At 34.2% G+C, this 18,598-nt stretch overlaps 1 protein-coding gene and 1 pseudogene across 4 annotated transcripts; one reads left to right on the top strand and one right to left on the bottom strand.

The window, feature by feature from the left end:
* Positions 1-4,742: 4,742 nt before the first annotated feature.
* Positions 4,743-9,328, top strand: LOC112490587 (disease resistance protein Roq1-like; annotated as a pseudogene).
* A 545-nt stretch (positions 9,329-9,873) lies between these two features.
* LOC107412414 (putative F-box protein At5g52610) lies at positions 9,874-13,999 on the bottom strand. 4 transcript variants are annotated; one of them, XM_060812078.1, is made up of 4 exons: positions 13,841-13,999; positions 12,481-12,524; positions 10,489-11,301; positions 10,044-10,268 (listed from the first exon to the last, which is right to left on the bottom strand). In XM_060812078.1, the coding sequence occupies exons 1-4, from the start codon at positions 13,869-13,871 to the stop codon at positions 10,257-10,259; spliced, it is 900 nt and encodes a 299-aa protein (XP_060668061.1). In that variant the 5' UTR covers positions 13,872-13,999; the 3' UTR covers positions 10,044-10,256. The 4 variants fall into 4 exon arrangements, with proteins under 4 accessions (XP_060668058.1, XP_060668060.1, XP_060668059.1 ...); XM_060812075.1 differs by having other exon boundaries at positions 9,874-11,301; XM_060812077.1 differs by lacking the exon at positions 13,841-13,999 and adding an exon at positions 13,170-13,660 and having other exon boundaries at positions 9,874-11,301.
* Between the last annotated feature and the right edge of the window lie 4,599 nt (positions 14,000-18,598).

The raw sequence follows: 18,598 nt of genomic DNA, 5'->3' as shown, positions 1-18,598 counted from the left end.
AATATCAAGCTTCCTCTTAATTGGCCACCAACTTCTTGGGTCTTGCTCTATGCGCTGTTGTTGCATTCTAGGATTGCCTTGTTTGTTGGAGTCTGTGGATTTCATACCATCTCTTATTGAAGATAAATGATGGTCAATACCTCCATTTTTGTTTGAGTGTAAATGGATGGGATAACGATAATGACACAAGAGGAATTGCGAATTCTGATCACATATTCCTGTATCTCTCAGGATTTTAATGAGAAAAAAGCTGATTATTGGTTCTCTGTTTGGAATGCCTCATTTAAATTCAATGCAACTAATAGGTCAGGAAAAAAGTTCAATTGTAAAAAAGAGTGGGATCGGCTTATTATATGCCCAATAGATGCAGAGTGATTTGCTATCATTTATCATGTTAGGAAACCAACGGTAGAAGCAGCTAAAGCTAAAAGACGCAACCGGAATGAGTTTGATGTTGTGGTTCTCTGACCACTTGAGAGAAAAAATATGAGAAGAAAAATAAAAATTAATTCTATTACTCATTTGGAAATAAAATTACAAAAATAAAAACTTCTCTCTTGGAGAATTCTCACGTGGAACCTCTCTTTACACTGTCAAATTCTCTCTGGAACTTAAACACTACTCTCAACACTCCTCACTTGGGTGATATTGAGGTTGCACGGGTTGAATGAAAACTATGGGATGGAGCCTATTTATAGGCTCACAAATTTGGCTGCATGTTCACCATTTTCAATCGGTTCTGACATTCAGCACCGACCATTGCGATTGCCCACAATTGTTGAGCAAGTTGGAGTTTGGTGTTAAATGCAGCAATGGCTATTGTAAAAAATGGTGAACTGTTGGTTTCACACTGTTGGTGCAGTGTGGTGCAGCTGGACTTCACATTTGAGGCCAATGGAAATGTGTTTATTATCGACTTTGATGAAGAAGAAGATGATGTACCATATCCTAAGAGAATTTGAAAATAGAAAAAAATCATCTTGCGTTTTGTATACCAACGTAGGTGATTCGTATTCATCATTCTAGTGTCGATTTAAGCTTTAATTAGATTCTTATGTTTCTTTTGGACTCTAAAACCAACTTAAATTGTGTTTGGCTTGCATTAAATGAAAAATGTTCTACTCTGTTGTGCTAAGGGGGAATAAAAACACCAGAGTAAAGCAAAGGAAAGGAAAGTTTGTCAATTGCTTATGCCATCTAGTATGCATATTATTACGGTCCTTCTATTTTAACTATTTATTTTTTATTCTTATCATTATTAAAGCAATCTATGATCGAAATGAGACTCTACAATCCATCATGTTCATTTGAACTGTGTCCTGTAAGACACCTTTACTTTCTTTAGTGAGTCATGGTCAGTTGGTGGTTCAAGCCTAGTCATGTCTAGAATACCACTTGTAAATAATCCGATAAGCCTCATCCTAAAGTGTCAATCAAGTTAGTCCTATTTTTGGAACCTAACCTTGTTCACATATATATAATTTAGTTTGTGATAAATTTGAGATGCTCTAATTGGATATATTTGCTCAGACTAAGATTATTTGTCAAAGATTTTTTTTTATGAAATATCTTGGTTCATGAACACTCCCTTATACATGTATATTGATGTAATTCTGACCAAGTTAGGATTTCTTAATGGTGGAAGTTGAAGATACTTTTTGCTTGCGAGGTTTCCAAAATAAAGACTTAAGTTGCATTTATCGCTGAAGTTGTACTTTCATCTATTTTGCTTTGAGTATTGGCCTCGGTTTTCCTCATGGCTTGCGTACGAACTATGACTTTAGAATATCATGTAAATACAAAACAGTGTTCAATCTGACAATATGATGTTATGCAGAGAATTAGAATTGAAAACATGTAAATGGTTCACTGCCATGATCAAGTTTTAGAAGAGAGAGAGAGAGAGAGAGAGAGAGAGAAAGAAAGAGAGAAATAGTGTGTATAAATATATATTTATACAGAGTTCTACAATGAGAAATAGTGTGTATACATATGTATACAGAGTTCTACAATGCCTGTATATATGCACACACACATAGACACAGACACAGACACAGACACAGACATACATATATGTTTTGGGTAAATACCAATGTATTAAAGCTTTTTACCCAAAAAAAAAAATGCATTAAGGCCAAAAGAATCCCACAGGAAATTACAAAGAGGCCACAGCCTCTGCCTCCTCAGCATTCATAATGTCAAAAATAATCGAGGCACTTCAACAAAATAACATAGGTTATCTGTATAGGCTATATATGCCTAGGATGCGGAGAGTTTTGATGTCATTATAGCTAAGAGACTCCGGATGAGTTGAAGCCAGTGGCAGGGGAAGTGGTAGTGTAAGTAGGACTATGCGTTTTATAAGTTCCGATGAGGACAAAGAAATGGCAAACCAAACCCTAAGAGAATTTGATGACTATTACTTGGACGAGGAACAGGAAGAAAAAGAGAAAACACATCCTAAAATAATTAGGGAAGAAATAATAATTATGATGTTGATCTTATGCTGCTGTTTTTGATTTTCACGCAAAGCTGAAAAAGAATGAAAGAAAAGTCAATCGACAGCAGGTAATTGATTCTTTGGATGGTTCTAATATTTGCAATAGAATTGTAAATAGATTGAGGTGTGCTATTAATAAAAGACTAATTCAATTTCTAAAGAGAACACCATTCCTTCACTGGTTTTTCTACATCTCATATGCATTTTGTTCTTGATCATTTAGATTTCAGAGAACTGTACTAGTTGAAGGCTTATTCCATGTGTATTTGACGAGTCTTAGTAGTCTTCTCAATTTGTATAATCTGAGATTTCTCAAAGGTTATATCAAGTAGTGCATAGTACATCTTCTCAAGTCCCTTCCTGATACACTTAGTAATGACTTAGATATCTCCATTAGTAATGAGTAACGATACCCTTCGAAATATTTTCCTTCAAATTCCAGTCCAACTATTCTTGATGAACTTAAAACAGTTAACAACGAACTAGAGAGATTAAAACTATAGGAATAGGATAACTCAGGGTAAACTTTATAAAATACTCCTTCATATGAAAGATCTAGATTGGTCCTTGAAGCATATTTTTAGACAGTATGTATGGTCTAGATATCCTATGGAGTCCAACAGCGCTAATAAAAGAAGGTGATAAGAATGCTGTGGAAAACTATCATTGATGAATAAATGAAAAAGGATAAGATCCCAAAACTTTAATCTCAGTAAGAGGCACATATACTTATATAGAAAATGGAGTATGATCAGAAACTTTCATATATTTGTTAAAAAAAAAATAAAAAAAGAATAAAATTTCACGGGCCTAAAAATAAAGCAACAAAAAGCATCTTTATTGCCTTATGGCCTACATTGACAATATCATATTTAACAGGGGGAGTCGAACAGATTCCACTAATTGTTTTGAAAGAGATTATTTTTAGTTTACTGGGATTTAGATTTCAAGAACTTTCAAGTCCACAGAACTGTGTTCCCTTTATATTTTTATTTTTGGTAATTACGCAATAGAATTTATACTCGCAATTTTAATTATTTCGTATGTGGTAAGCATACTAAAAGGTACTCTGCTTCTTCCTTGAAGGAACAATGAAGTTACCTAAGCAAGGCCAAGCACTTTAACTTGAATTGCAAGTTTTTTTCGAAAGGAGTGTCTGTGACGTGTCTTTCTCAATGTCCATAATCACAGTTTGCATGTCTTAACATATAGATTTGAAGGAGATTAATATGCGTTCCTCTTCTTTTTCTTCTTTTAATCTCTTTAATATAGCATTACTATTCTCTCATTATATTTATTAGCCTTCTGGTTTTATGTAGTACTCGAAACAAAGAATTGTTAATGGAAGCCAAAGGCAAATATTTGCTGTTCTAATTAAGCAGGGGCGCCGGATGATTATGGTTTTTGTTTTGAGGGAAAATAGCTGCTCGTCATCATATCAATGAATTATATATTTGAAGGCTAGGCCTGTTTGCGCTTTTGTCATGTGCATTGCAACAAAGTTGTACACTCCATTTCTTGTATTTAAAAACAAATAAAGAGTATAATCTATTTTTTATTTTATTTTATTTCAAAATGGGTTTAATCTATCTCTTCTGAAATTGCAGAAAAAAAAGAAAATAATACTTGGAAAACACGTACAATATATTACAATGTTCAACGTACATTTGTACCAGTGTAACCTAGTCGTTGGTATTAGCTGATGACACTTTTGACCATATATCTGACAAGTATGTAGGGTCTGGATTATCCTATGTAGTCCTAACTCCTAAACACTAATAGTATTAATTAAGAATGTTAACCAATTAATGGGCCTTTCTAGTTTCTTTAATCAAAGAAGGGATGGATTTTGATTTTTAAACCCGGGGTATATGGGACACTAATGGAGATTCATAAACAAATTGAAAAAGAAAATTGATCCTATCACTTTCAACCATGCAAAGGCACGTATTGTGTATGAAAAAGAAAGAAAAAGATGCATCCACCGGCCTACCAAAAGAGATGATGCGATTAGCGTCTTTCTTTAATTTATTGGCACATGGCCGACAGGCATTCACAGTCACTGAAACCTAGACTAGTAATTTGTTGTTTAGCAATATCAGATTAATTAGTTCGTTGGGATTTGATTTCAACAGCTCTCAAGTCCTATAAATTTTATTCTCTTTTTACTTTTTTTCTTTTTAGCAAGTTTCCCAACTTAAAAAGTCATCAACATCATATTATATTCTAATTAAAGTTGCACTGTAATTTCAACTAAATTTCTTTCTCTGAATAAACGAGGCTAGGAAGTATCTAAGAAAATCCAAGCAGTTTGTAATTTAACCTCTGGTTGGTGCTTTTTCATTTTTTTTTTTTTTTAAATTAAACTAGTTTGGCTGTGTTGAACTAGTTTGGCATTTTTTGTCATAGTTCTGGCTGGATTAGCAGTGTTTGAATATGGCTTCCTCTTCTTCTTCTTCTTATTCTTATATGCGTCCCCAAGAGAAGTATGCTGTTTTTGTTAGTTTCAGGGGACTGGACACCCGTGATAACTTTACCAGCCATCTTTATGAAGCTTTATGTAGGAAGAAGGTGCATACATTCATAGATGACAGACTTGAGAGAGGTGATGAAATTTCACCAGCACTTGTGAAAGTAATCAAGGAAGCAATGCTTTCAGTAATCATTTTCTCTGAAAACTATGCTTCTTCCACTTGGTGCTTGGATGAGCTTGTTCAAATTCTTGAATGCAGGGAAAAAGGACAGATTGTGATACCTGTTTTTTGTCGCCAAGATCCATCCCATGTACGGAAACAGAAGGGCAGTTATGCAGTTGCATTTACTGAACTTGAAGAACGTTTCCAGAGCAGGATGAACAAAGTGCATTAATGGAGGGCTGCTCTGACAGAAGCAGCCAATCTATCTGGGTGGGATTCACTGGTCACCAAGTATGTATAACTCTCTAAAACTTAGTTTTTTTTCTATTTATCCCATAGAACCTTTGATCGTTCTACAAGAAAATCATCCCGGTTAGTCTACCTATATTATTCATATTTTTTCCCCTGCCATATAGATATATGTATATATTCCTAACATGTTCTCTAAGTATCTTAATTACTTTTATGGTAGGCCCGAGTCCAAGTTGATTGAGGGAATTGTTAAAGACATTTTGAAGAAGTTGAATTACAAATTGTCAATAAGTGAAGTAAAGGGTCTGGTTGGAATTGAAGAGCGTATAAAGAAAATCAAGTCCTTATTACGTATGGATTTCCCAGATGTTCGAGTTGTAGGTATTTGGGGCATGGGTGGTATAGGCAATACCACCCTTGCTGGTGCTGTACTTAACCAATTGTCTTATCAATTTGAAAGGTGTTGGAGAAGAATCAGAAAAACATGGAATAAATCATTTAAGAGACAAGCTTTTTTCTAAACTGTTAAGAGGAAGAAAAAATAAACATGGGCTCCTCATTTGTTGAATACGCATCTATTAAAGACAGATTGCGCCAATTATTGTTGTTGATGATGTCAATATTTCAAGTCAGATAGAATTTTTAGTTCGGAATCATGATCAGTTTGCCTATGGAAGTAGAATAATTGTAACAGCTAGAAATGTGCAAGTACTAAGGCAAGTAGCTGATGACATTTACAGAGTTGAGGGGTTAAACGATTATGATGCTTTTGATCTTTTACATTCAAATGCTTTTAAGGGAAACACTGTGGGAACAGAGCATTTGGTACTCTCATAACGGGTGGTAGATTATGCATGTGGCAATCCATTTGCTATTAAAGTTTTGGGCTCTGTCCTTTATTCGAGAAGCAAAGAAGAATGGGAAAGTGCACTGGATAAACTGGAAGCAGTTCCAAAAAAGGACATTCAAAGTGTGCTGAAAATAAGTTATGGTGAGTTAGATGATAAGAAGCAAGATATATTTCTTGATATTGCATGTTTCTTCAAAGGATATGATACAAATTTTTTAGAAAGAATACTTGATGGTTGTGGCCTCTTTGCAAGCATAGGAATACAAAGTTTGATTGATAAGTCTCTCATAACCATCATCAACAATAAGCTGTGAATGCATGATCAGCTGCAAGAAATGGGTAGAAAAATTGTCCGAGAAGACTATTAAACAACCTGGAGACCGTAGTAGATTATGGAAAACTGAGAATATCCATGATGTGTTCAAAAGAAACAGGGTAAGTGAACTAGATGCTTGACTTTCCTTTTAAAGAAGTTGGACTTTTCTTTCTTTTCTTTATGAGCAACAAAAAATTGGTACCAGATATACCGTTTTCCAGTGGTTAACTGAAGTTTTTGTATGCTACTATATGTCTCATTTATTTTCTAGGGATCTGCAAAAGTTGAAGGCATATTCCTAAATACATCTGAGATGAAAGTTAATTCTGAGCCCTGAAATCTTCTCACAGATGCATAATCTAAGGTTGCTTAAAATTTATAATTTTGATGAGGAAGAGAAATGCAAACTGAAATTTCCTCAAGGTCTTCATTGCCTTCCTGATGCACTTACATATCTATATTGGGATGGAGATCGTCTTAAATCTTTGCCATCATATTTTAGTCCAGAGAACATTGTTATCCTTCAAATGCCTAACAGCCAACTTGAGGAACTTTGGAATGGCGTTCAGGTATGCTCTAATTTAATTATGATATTAAATACCACATTGTGTGAATTTCAAAAGAGCTATGCCAAGCAATCACGGCCATTATTATTTGCCTTGATAACTTTTCTTAAATATTAATTGCAGGATCTTGGGAAGTTAATAGAGATGGATCTTAGTCACTCTAAGCACTTGACTAAAATCCCAGACCTTGCTCACGGTCCGAACCTTGAGACTATAAATCTTGAATACTGTATAAGTTTGCTTCAACTTCCTCCAACTCTGCAATATCATTGCAAGCTCAGTTCTTTGAACCTGAGATGCTGCTCAAAACTTAAGAAACTTCCAGAGCTATCCAGGAATTTGAAAGAGTTAGTTTTGGAAGGATGTACAGAAATAAAAGAAGTTCCCTCATCAATTGGATCTCTGGACAAACTCGAGTCTTTGAATCTTCACAACTGTAAAGCCCTTATGAATCTTCCAAGCAGCACTAGTAATATGGATTCACTCAAATCTCTGAGTCTCTCTGCCTGTGCATCCATTGACATGTTTCCAAGTCTTCCAAGGTTTCTAAATCGGCTAGATATAAGTGGAACCACGATAAAGGCAGTGCCATCATCAGTAGACGAACTGTCTGGTCTAGTTAAGTTTTATCTCAAAGGTTGCAAAAGGCTTGAGAGTCTCCCTACTCGCATTTATAATCTAAAAGCTCTCACATTTCTTTCTCTCTCTGGATGCTCAAAATTGAGATACATTCCGGAAATATCAGAGCCTTTGGAAAGTTTACGCTTCCTCCATTTGGATGAAACAAGAATTAAAGAGCTACCCTCTTCCATTGGAAATCTAAAGGGGCTTAAAGAATTGAACCTTGACAACTGCTGCAAGCTTAAAGCTCTACCAGACAGCATCAATAAGTTAAACAATACAGAACACTTTTCCTTGTTTGGCTGCTCAAAACTTGAAAAATTCCCAACTTTATCAACTTCTTTAGCAAATTCGGATGCATGCCAACATAGCCTGGATTTAAAATTTTTCAATTGTATGAAGTTGGATCATGAAGCAAGCAGGGGAATAATGGCTGATGTACATATCAGAATTTTGCGTATGGCAGCTTCTACATTAAAAACTAAGAATGTAAGTTTGTTTGTTTGTTTCTTTCTATCTCTCTCTCTCTCTCTATATATATATATATATTGTTTACATAGAATGTAAGTTTTTCGTCCATGATCAATGATTGTTTAAATGCTTTCTAATCCATTTCCATCCATGAGACAGGAATTTCCATTCTTTGCATCACCCTCGTTAAGAATTTGGTGTCCAGGAAATGAAATTCCAGATTGGTTTACGTACCAAACAGAGGGAGATGAAACTCCAGATTGGTTTACGCGGCCATCAAAGGGATCTTCACTGAATATCCAGCTTCCTCTAAATTGGCACTCCAACTTGTTGGGTATTGCTCTCTGTATTGTTGTTGCATTCAGGAATTGCGATCGTAATTTACCTTTGTGGATATCATGTAAATGCTCATTGAAGAGGAACAATGGTGTAGGCCATAAGTTCAACTGGTTTATGAACTGGAATAGGATGATGGCTAGCAAGACTTGGGGAGTTGCAGAATCTGATCACATGTTCCTGTGGTATGACCATAGCATCTTTGAGGATTTTATTAAGAAACAAGCAAACTTTTTTTCATCTACTTGTAATGCCACATTTATTTTCAACCCAGTGCATCAATTTTCAACCATCACAAAGTGTGGGATCAACTATTATATGCCCAAGATGCAGAGAGACTTGGTATCCTTAGTCAAGATGATAGGGAACCAGATGTCGAACATAATATAACTAAGAGAAGCCGGAATGCGTTTGAAGCCAGTGGAGGTGTGATTTTTATAAGCTCTGACAAGGAAGAAGAAGATGATCAACCAAATCCTAAGAGAATTTGATGCATCTCTTCCAGATTAATGTAAGGTGACTCCTTTCATCATTCTAGTATCCATTTATGCTTAGTTAATTTCTTACTTTGTTTTGGACGTTAATGGAATTGTGTTTAGCTTGCATTAAATACAAATTATTCTACTTCTTATGCCAAAACCATTGAAAATAAAAAATAAAAAAGAATCACGCGTTGACAGAGAAAAGAAAACTTGTCAATTTCACATTTAATCTTATTTACGCTTCAAGCAAATTATTCAACTTTTTATGCTAAGCAAGAAGAAAAGGACAACACCCCAAAAAAAAAAAAAATGGCAATTTCATATGTCATCTGTTATTATGCATTATTATTCGCTATTAATCTATTATGAATTTCTTTTTTGTTCAATTTGAAAATGTGATTTTGGAAAATATGACATACATGTTCTCATACTTTCCCCTTGTATTGGCGTTAAAGGATTACTCTCACTCAAAACCCTGTCCAGTCTCTGAATAGGATTAACATCTAGCTTGAGTTTGAGTTTGAGTTTGTAGTTCAGTTCATCCCTCCTTAATTTGCAACTTTCCAGTGACTATAAGATGGTTAAAATTTAAGACAATGATTGAAGTGGTACCCTTGAGAATTGGGTGTTTCAAAAATCTTCAGTCCTTTCTTCTGCGTTACCGCAGAAGACTTAGGATCTTCCCACCGACAGTTGTAAGTTAACTAGTCTTAGATGGCTTAATCTTTGTGGCTGCTCAAATTTGGAAAACTTCCGATAAATAAGAATTTGTCATTCAGGCGACTTTGCACGCTTCGCACACTTTTGCCAACCAAAAGAATTGAATAATACATGTAAAAGATATAAAGAACAATAAAAGCTTTATTGATATATAGTCTGAAACAATGATTTGAGTCCGAGATAGTAGATACCTCCATGAAAACTTAATTAATATCAACTCTATCATATCCGTGACAATCAGACCAACAAAAAAACATATGTAAATAGATAAATTAAAAACAATTAGACCAACAAACAAAAACAGAAATAGCTAAATTAAAATAAGTTGATAGGAGGAGTTGCATTAATTTGAACTAGATTTTCTTGGTAGTTAAACACTTGAAGTGATGTTCCATGAATATCTAAATCTTTAATTTTTCGGATGGAAGGGTCTACCAAAATCAGATCATGACGACATCCACCTCCGTCTACCTCGAGAAGAACCTTATTGTTGTTCCAAAATCCACTTATACTCGGTCCTAATAATTTGAAGGGTCCAACAGTAAATAGATTAGTCCATGATTCCTTGACACCATATTCACCCAACACCCATATGTTATGGGTCTCTGTTTGATTCTTTCTATCTTTAACATAATGATCAAGAGCAAGGGATGCATTATGAAACATAAGGCTATTCCGACAGTTACCATCACTGCTGCTTTCAATTATAAAAGGAGGCAAAGGTGTTGTTATGAATACCTCATTGCTGATGTCGAATGACATGACATGTTCTCCATACTCTGCATTCCATACCAACCACGAAATCATTTCGCCACCGTTGCATCCTTCAACTGAATATGCCGACATAATATCACAAGTTGGGATGATACCTGGTAGCAATTTCCAACAGCCTGCTTTTAAGCTGTAAACTTCAACCTCTTGTTGGCATGGACGGACAGGGCGTCGATTGTCTCCAAACAATCTTTGGATTGAGACAAGTTTGTAATCATTGTTTTTGGGATCAAAACCGAATCCCATCTCTCGACGTTGAAACATTTTCTTATCCGGATTGCTTTTGTATAATCCATCTGGAATAATTTTTGCATCTCTTGTTGCAGGGTTCCACAAGACATACATATCTATACGCCTAAGACATACCACACCATTACAGCAGCCCACCACCTTGACGACACGATCTTTCGAACTCATTGAATCCATTAATGGAGTATCGGATAATATTGTTTGGGTATAAACGACTTCTAAGGTTTCATCACAAAGTAAAGAGATGACATGCTTGCTACTGATAAGATCCTCGTATTTGACAAGGATATAAGAATTCCTTATCTTCCGGCGTACCTCAATGAAAGGCCGACTGGTGATAATGGAGTATAATGACTTGCAGACGCCTTTGCATCGTCGAAGATCTTCCGCTGGTAGACGTAACAGGATTGAAATCACCAACTCTTTCGGAAGATCCTCCATCTTGCACTTGCTAATCGACATCATAACCAATTCTTGCACGAGCTTTTCAATTTCTTTAAACACAAATATCTCTTCAAAACCTGATACGCTCTGTACACAAATAAGTGAAAATAAATCAACACTGAGGTAGTAAACAATTTAAACATATAAATAATAATAATAATATAAAAAAAGATTAATTAATTTTGCGTGTTACACTACTAAAGCTTTGTAAAACCCCTCCCTCATCTATGCATGACTCTCTCTTTCTCTGTCGTGTAATTCATTGGGAGCTTAATAGCCCTGCAGGCTGCTCGTCAAAGAAGCCATGTCCTGCCCCTAAAGCTGTATGACTATATGTTAGAATTTGCCTGCTACTGCTGGTATATGTGTGTAGCTTAATATTTGCTCTTTCATATTGATCAAAAACAAATATTTGCTGATTGATATATATGATGTATTAGCTCCTAACCCTACCTAGCTAGCTACCATATAGGTTTGCTTTTCTTTGTTTCATACTGTCTCATTCTCTCATTATTGTGTCATTCTTTTAATTTTTGAATCAATCTGTTTAAGTAAAAATTTCTGAAGTAAAAATTAAAGCTGAAACCCTAAATGAAAGGAGAAAAAGGAGAACGAAAAAAAAAAAAAAAAAAAAAATCTACCGGAAAGATTGCTCAATTCTCATTCATGAAAGACTGATTACGTTTACAAGGCTCAATTCTCACTCATGAAGATTGATACTGCTAACGTTTACAAGGCTTAATTCTCATTCATGAAGACTGATTACCTTTACAAGGCTTTTTCTATTTGTATCAACAAACAAAAGCAAGCTAAAACCAGCTTAGAAACAAAGCAACCTTTTTCTCACAAGCCAAGCTACTCTGTCATCGAAGCTGTGCTTTTTTGCTTTAGCTCACTTAAAGTCAGCTAATCAAAGCTGTGCTCTCGAATAGTTTAATTTTTTTATTTTCTCGAATAGTTTAATTTCTGGATTGCCAGAAGAGTGAAAAAAAACATGGCAGAGAACGTAAAGCCACTACTGAGAGAGTGCATGCGAATGTAAAGCTAGGCTATTATAGAGTGCCCAGGCTATTATAAATCAATCGAAGTTAACATCAAAAACCCTAGCCTGTTTCCAAATATATGTATGCATATATAATATACATGAAAATGCTATTGCGAGTTACCTGCCATTTGGTGGGGAGATAATTATCCATAGAATGCTATTTCTTTAAACACAATTTCTTTAAAAACTGTACAGTTCGTGGCAAATAGAAACAAGCTTACATGTTCAGAACCTGAAACGCCATACATTTTGTGGTCTCCTTCCGCTGTACAGATAAATTAGAATAACTTTAAATTAGCATTGAGGTATTAATAATTTGAGGCATTTAAAGAATAAAAAAAGGCTTAATTATTCAGCTTGATATGCGATCCAATATGTTATTATATCCATAATTAATGCCTAATCGATATGATACATCTCTCAGAAATAATTTATTAACTTTTTTTTATTAAAAAAAAAGAAAAGAAAGCATAACGTAAGGAAGAATAATAGAATAAAAAATGTTAGTAAATACTTCTAAGTTCTTGTTCAACTATGGCTAACCCTTGAGTTCTTTTCAAAATATTCCACTATTAGATTTTTTTTTTTTTCAAAAATACTAATGAAATAAAAACCAAATTGAGACTTAGCGTTTCACAAATTTCTCTTCAACTATCCCCAAACAAAAGAAAAATATCAATTAAATCTAAAAAATCTGCTCTTAGAACAGAAGAACAAAATAAAATAAAATAAGTAATTAAGCTTTTTTTGGAGTTAGAAAATAGGAGGGGAAAAAAATCAGGAGGAAAATAGAAAGGAAAAAAAAAAAAAAAGACTACTGAAAAATTGCACTAAATTTTTTCACAGGCCAAAAAAAAAAAAAAAAAAAAAAATTAGTTGTTCAATGTTAATAAAAAAAAAAAAAATGTACTCTGTAAAAATTCAAGGCAAAGCTTGGGTCTTCAATGGCGTAAGCACGCGCCTAGCACAACAACCACCATTCTCTCAGTCTTTCCACAAATTTCAAGCAGAGAAGATTTCTGATAAAATAGATTTGATTCTTGGTGACTTAGGCTTCAAAAACAATGAGATCGTAGAGGACTAAAGAGAAATAGAGAGGAATTGAGAGCCTTCAACCGAATCAGCAAGATGATCGTAAACAACGATGATCGCTGACAAAGATAGAGAGAGAGAGAGAGAGAGTGATCGACGATGAGAGAAAGACTATGAGAATATAAAATATGAGAGAGAGAAAGAGAGAGAGAGAGATCGCGAGAATTTATATATGGGTGAGACAAGAGAGACAGAGAGAGAGAAATTCAGTGGGAGGGAAGAAAGCCAGAGAAAATTTCGGTTTGATGAGGAATGATGGTGTGCTAGGCTTATATAATATGAGTTATTCAATGGAATCGAAGCTAATGTTATATGATTATTGTATTTATCTTTTAAAGACAGTAAACACGGATCCCAATTTCATTCTTAGAGATAGTAATATGTTTTGAAGATGTCATTAAATCGGAAAAAAATAAATAAATAAAAGTAAAACAATCCTTTCAAAAAAAAGAAAAAAAAGAAAAGTAAAACAATAATCTAATAACTTACCAGTATCCCCTTGGTCTATAATTCCAGTCATCCACCTTTCCTCCCTCCAATTATGTACTTCAAAAAATTTCGATGTAAACTGAACAAGCGATGTAAACTGAGAGAGGTTGAGAGGTAGTGCACGGTCTAGAATATGGGAGTGTAATCGAAATCAGAAATACTTAAAGCCTTTTATATTTTGTAAACTGACTGAGTGCCCAGGCACTAAATTGTCCCACTTAACGTAAAAAATAATAATAAAAAAAAATAAAACCCCGGCGTATTTATATATATATATAGAGAGAGAGAGATATTAAATATCCATATACTATAAAAGCGGCTTGTGGCTTCTCATTTTTTCCTTGTTTTCTTATAAATTGTCCCAGTTAATATCTTTTTTTTAAAAAAAAGCCAGCGTACTTTCCAAAAAACTATTTACACTTTAAAAATTGATTTTTGAGATTAAAATATTGTACTTTGATTCCAATTTGTCTTATTTAATTTAATATAATTGAAATTCAATCAAAATTTGTAGTTCCGGGGATATATTTTGCAATAGAAAAAAATCTAAATGAAGCCAATGACATAAAAGAGAACCAGTTCAGAGCATAAAAGACACAAAAGGAAAGCAATTTTAGTTGGAAAGGAAATCTCTGAATATTTTAATTAAGTTTAATTTATTAACTTAACGAGTTACAGATGGGGCCATAATTTAACAAATAGGTTTATATTTACATATTTCAACACCAAAACTTAATCTCATTTTTGTATGGACCCTACCTAATATTTATTTTCTAAATTACAATTAGATAAGGGGAATTTCACCAGAAACGATGTTTGGACCCAAACTTGGCCAATGATTTTACCACTGGACCAAGTTATCATTGAGAGTTTGTAAGTATTTTTTTTCCAAACATATAAAATTGAATTTTTGAATTTGGAATTCAATTTCAAATCCACCTTTTCCCCCTGTCCTTTTCATAGATATATTTTTTATAAACTGATAATAATGGGTTTCAACCATTTAGATAATTTGTTTTAATAAAACTAATTATTTAGAAAAAAATATTGGTTTACATTCCTATCAAAAGAGAATCTTTATCCATATCTAACTATATATTAGAAAGGGACAAAATCTTTTAAGCCTACACAGATTTTGAGACGGTGTTACGAAGTAACTATGAAAGTTCAAGAAGCCTTACTTACTTTTCTTCGCTATCTTTTATTGTTTCCTTTATCATTTGTTGTATTAAATTTCATATTTAATTGTATCTCAATAAAGTATACTGTCTTGAATGTTTATTTATTAATTATACACTGATTTTCTGTTATTTATTTGAAGTGCTGCAAATTTGTAAAATTAAATTGTAATAAAGTGGGAGGAATAAGGTGGTATCATATAGGAGTGCGTTTTTGTGCGGGTAAATTGTGGACATGTTCTACCTTTAGGGGAGATGTTGTCGGATTTTTAATATAGGGTCTTCTTGAGATCAGGATTTGTCTAGGATTCCAGAAAAGGATTTTGGATGGATCCTGACATTAACAGTCTTGAGTAAACCTCATCACCCCAACCTTCACCCCAACTATTTTTGACGTGCCAGTACTGATCGTACTCGTCATTTCCTTGACCAACTATCACCATTGCATGACCATGTTGATTAGTACTACCATCATCATATGTTACTATGGGAAATAGAGGCTGAATGTCCTAAAAATCAAATTTTATAAGATAAAATTATAACTTAAATATATAAAAAAAAACACCAATATAATAATTAAATTAAAATAAAACTAAAATCTTACCTAATTTCGACAGTACTTAAAATCATCTGTCAAATATAAACAACCTACAACAGGGTGATCTTCTACTACATTTTCAATTTTTTTAAGCACATCTACCCTTTTAAAACCTGATACGCCCCAATATATTTCCTGATCTTCAGTCCGCTGCACTCAAAAAATTAGAATAAATTAGCATTGAAGCAGTAAACGTTTGAGACATTTAAATAATAATAATAATAATAATTTATTATATAAGACCTCCTTTTTCTCAGAGGTTGCTCCTCTCCAAGGATAATCATCTTCATATGCAATCCCATTTGTTTTTATATAATCAAATGCCCATTAACATGACCACTGCCTGGATAGTTGTCTATCAGCTCTTGGGCCGATAAAGGGGAATGCATAGGATTATCAGGATTCTGCTTATTGTGCAACATCTCCACAAGATCGCAAACAGCAACAGCCCAACATGCGTCTATATTGTCAATATATATACATATGTTATATGGAAAAATAAATTAATTATTAAAAAATAAAAAAATAAAAGCAAAGCAGTAATGTAATAATAACTTATTAGTGTTGCCTTGATCCTTAACTCTAGTCATCCAATCTGCATTCCTCCAATTAATATTAGATCTGTTATGATACCAAGACATTGTGACTTATGAGATGTAAACTAAACGAGTACACAGTTTAGAATATGGGAGTGTAATGGAATCGAAATCAGAAAGACTGAGGAAAGCTAATTAAAGCCAATATTCTTTGCAGGCATTGAAACTGAGAGAGTACACAAACAGATCAATACGTAAAGCGTTTATTTATTTTAAACTGAGAGAGTGCTGGCATACGAATTTAGATTACAAAAACGGGAAAAAAAAAATCTAAATATAACTATAAAAGGAAAAACATAGAAATTATTTAGGAAGGTCAATTAATTGACCAATATATATACATATAAGAGTTCTATGATGGACGAGGACGACACCTTTTACACTTGATCGAACGGCTATGGGTATCCATCAAGTGGTGGACAACTTCTTCCATGGTAACAATCCCGTTTATATATACATATACATGTTTGGCTTTCCGTCATGTGCATTGCAAGAAAGGTTGCAGCAGCGGACTCCATTTCTTGCATTTAAAAAGAAATGAAATTTTTTATCTATTTTTTATTGAAAAAATGGATTTAATCTGTCTCTTATATATATGTAAGAAAAAATAATATTATAATAATCCCTGAAAACACGTACAGTTAGTTTTACAATGTCCAATTTACATTTGTATTAATACAAATTGTAACACCCCATCCCAAAGTACAATGGAAATTTTCCAAGTTTGATCGAGGTTGACCGTTGACTTTGACTTTGATCTTTGACCGAAGGTGTCAAAAGTTGATTTTTTGACTCGGATGGAATTCTAGGTTGACTGAGGTACCGTTACGAAGTACACGTTGGCATGAGTTCGTAGACTAGTAGCACATTGAACACGAAGCTACGGTTTGAAAGTTATGAGCAAAACAAGTTGAGGTCCAAACTGTCCAAGGGGTGCCCTAGTTGACTTTTTATTCATGCAAAGTTGAGTTTTGACTCATGCATGGTTGTGAAGTACTAGTCGATACGAGTCTGTAGACTAGCGGCACGTCCGATTTGGATATGTGGTTTGAAAGTTATGGACCTATAGAGTTTTTCAAATACTATATTATTTTAATATTATTTTTTAAACATGTAACAATGTGCCACGTGTGACTTAATAAATGTGACCGTGTGTCACCATGGTGAGATGCCACATGTCAACCATGCTTAATACCATATTATTTTATTATTGTTATTTTATATAATAATATTATTTTTAATATTATTTAATTATTTTTGATTTATTTTCTTTTTATTTCTTTTTCTCTTTTTTTTTTTCCTTTTCCTCACGTGGGAAAACACCTTTCTCCTCTTTTCTTTTCCTTTCCTTCCCTTCTCCTTCTTCCCCGAGCCCGTCAAGCACCAGCAAGGATTTCTCTCTCTCTCTCTCTCTCTCTCTCTCTCTCCTTTGACTCTCTCCCCCTCTCTCTTTGACCGACCTTTTTGGCCGGATTCCAGTAGCCGGATGGCCACACGTGTTGGCCACCGGTGAAGCCCAGTTCCCCGCAACCCTAACCTCCAAGTTTCCTGGCCAGACGCCACCGGACGCGCCCAGATCGGGCCGGTGAAGTCGGCGGCGGCGGGTTAAGTTTTTCCGGTGATTCTCGCCGTTTTCGACCAACCCAGCTCACCCCATACCTCTATGCCACCATTTTCGACTACTATGAGTCCATTTTCAGGGTTAGATTGCATAAAAGCCCCACCGTTTGAGAGATCCCTCAAGTTTAAACTCGGCCGAAGCTTTCCGGCCAAATTCCGGCCACCGCAAGTTGAATTGAGCTCCATGGAGGTCGGTAATGTGATCCTCATCTCACAAGCTTTCCACAGACATATAATTTATCAATTTTGGTTAACGTTTGTGTTAGACCCCCCTGGTACCGGATACTATTTATCCGAATAAAATATTAATTTATTTGAGATGTGTAATGTTGTTGTTCTAGGAGCACGGGTGAGTCATGGAATTGATCCCATGGAGGATCTTGGATTAATTGCGTGCTCCAGGTGAGTGACCCACCTTTAAAAATATTTTGGGGTAATTAATTATATTTATTTGGTGTTTAATTGATATCTGCAATTATGCTCATGTGGTGAAATTTAATTATAATTATGAAAAAATATTATTTTATAAGTACGTGTATGTTTATTCGTGCTAAATGGAATTTTGGGTTATTCAGAAACCCCAATTTTTATTATGGTGATTTAATTTTATTTATTACGCATGAGCAAGATATTTTCAGTAATAAATTTTATGTGGTTTTAATATTATTTTTGGGCATAATTGGTTTAAATATTTTAAAGAAATTATTTGTTTAAATTGGTGGTTTAAATTTTATAATTATTCCCATGGAATATTATTTGTTGGACC

Source organism: Ziziphus jujuba, chromosome 10 (assembly GCF_031755915.1).
Source record: "Ziziphus jujuba cultivar Dongzao chromosome 10, ASM3175591v1".
Lineage (NCBI taxonomy): Eukaryota > Viridiplantae > Streptophyta > Magnoliopsida > Rosales > Rhamnaceae > Ziziphus > Ziziphus jujuba.
Note: the sequence above shows the minus strand (reverse complement) of the source record. Positions and strands in the feature narration are given on the sequence as shown.

Excerpts from the sequence above, each read along its gene's own strand:
- LOC107412414 (XM_060812075.1), bottom strand. The coding sequence starts at position 13,871 with ATGACTGGAATTATAGACCAAGGGGATACTG. Across the intron at positions 12,525-13,840 it reads TATAGACCAAGGGGATACTG|CGGAAGGAGACCACAAAATG; the intron begins GTAAGTTATTAG and ends TTATCTGTACAG. Across the intron at positions 11,302-12,480 it reads GCGTTTCAGGTTCTGAACAT|AGCGTATCAGGTTTTGAAGA; the intron begins GTAAGCTTGTTT and ends ATTTGTGTACAG.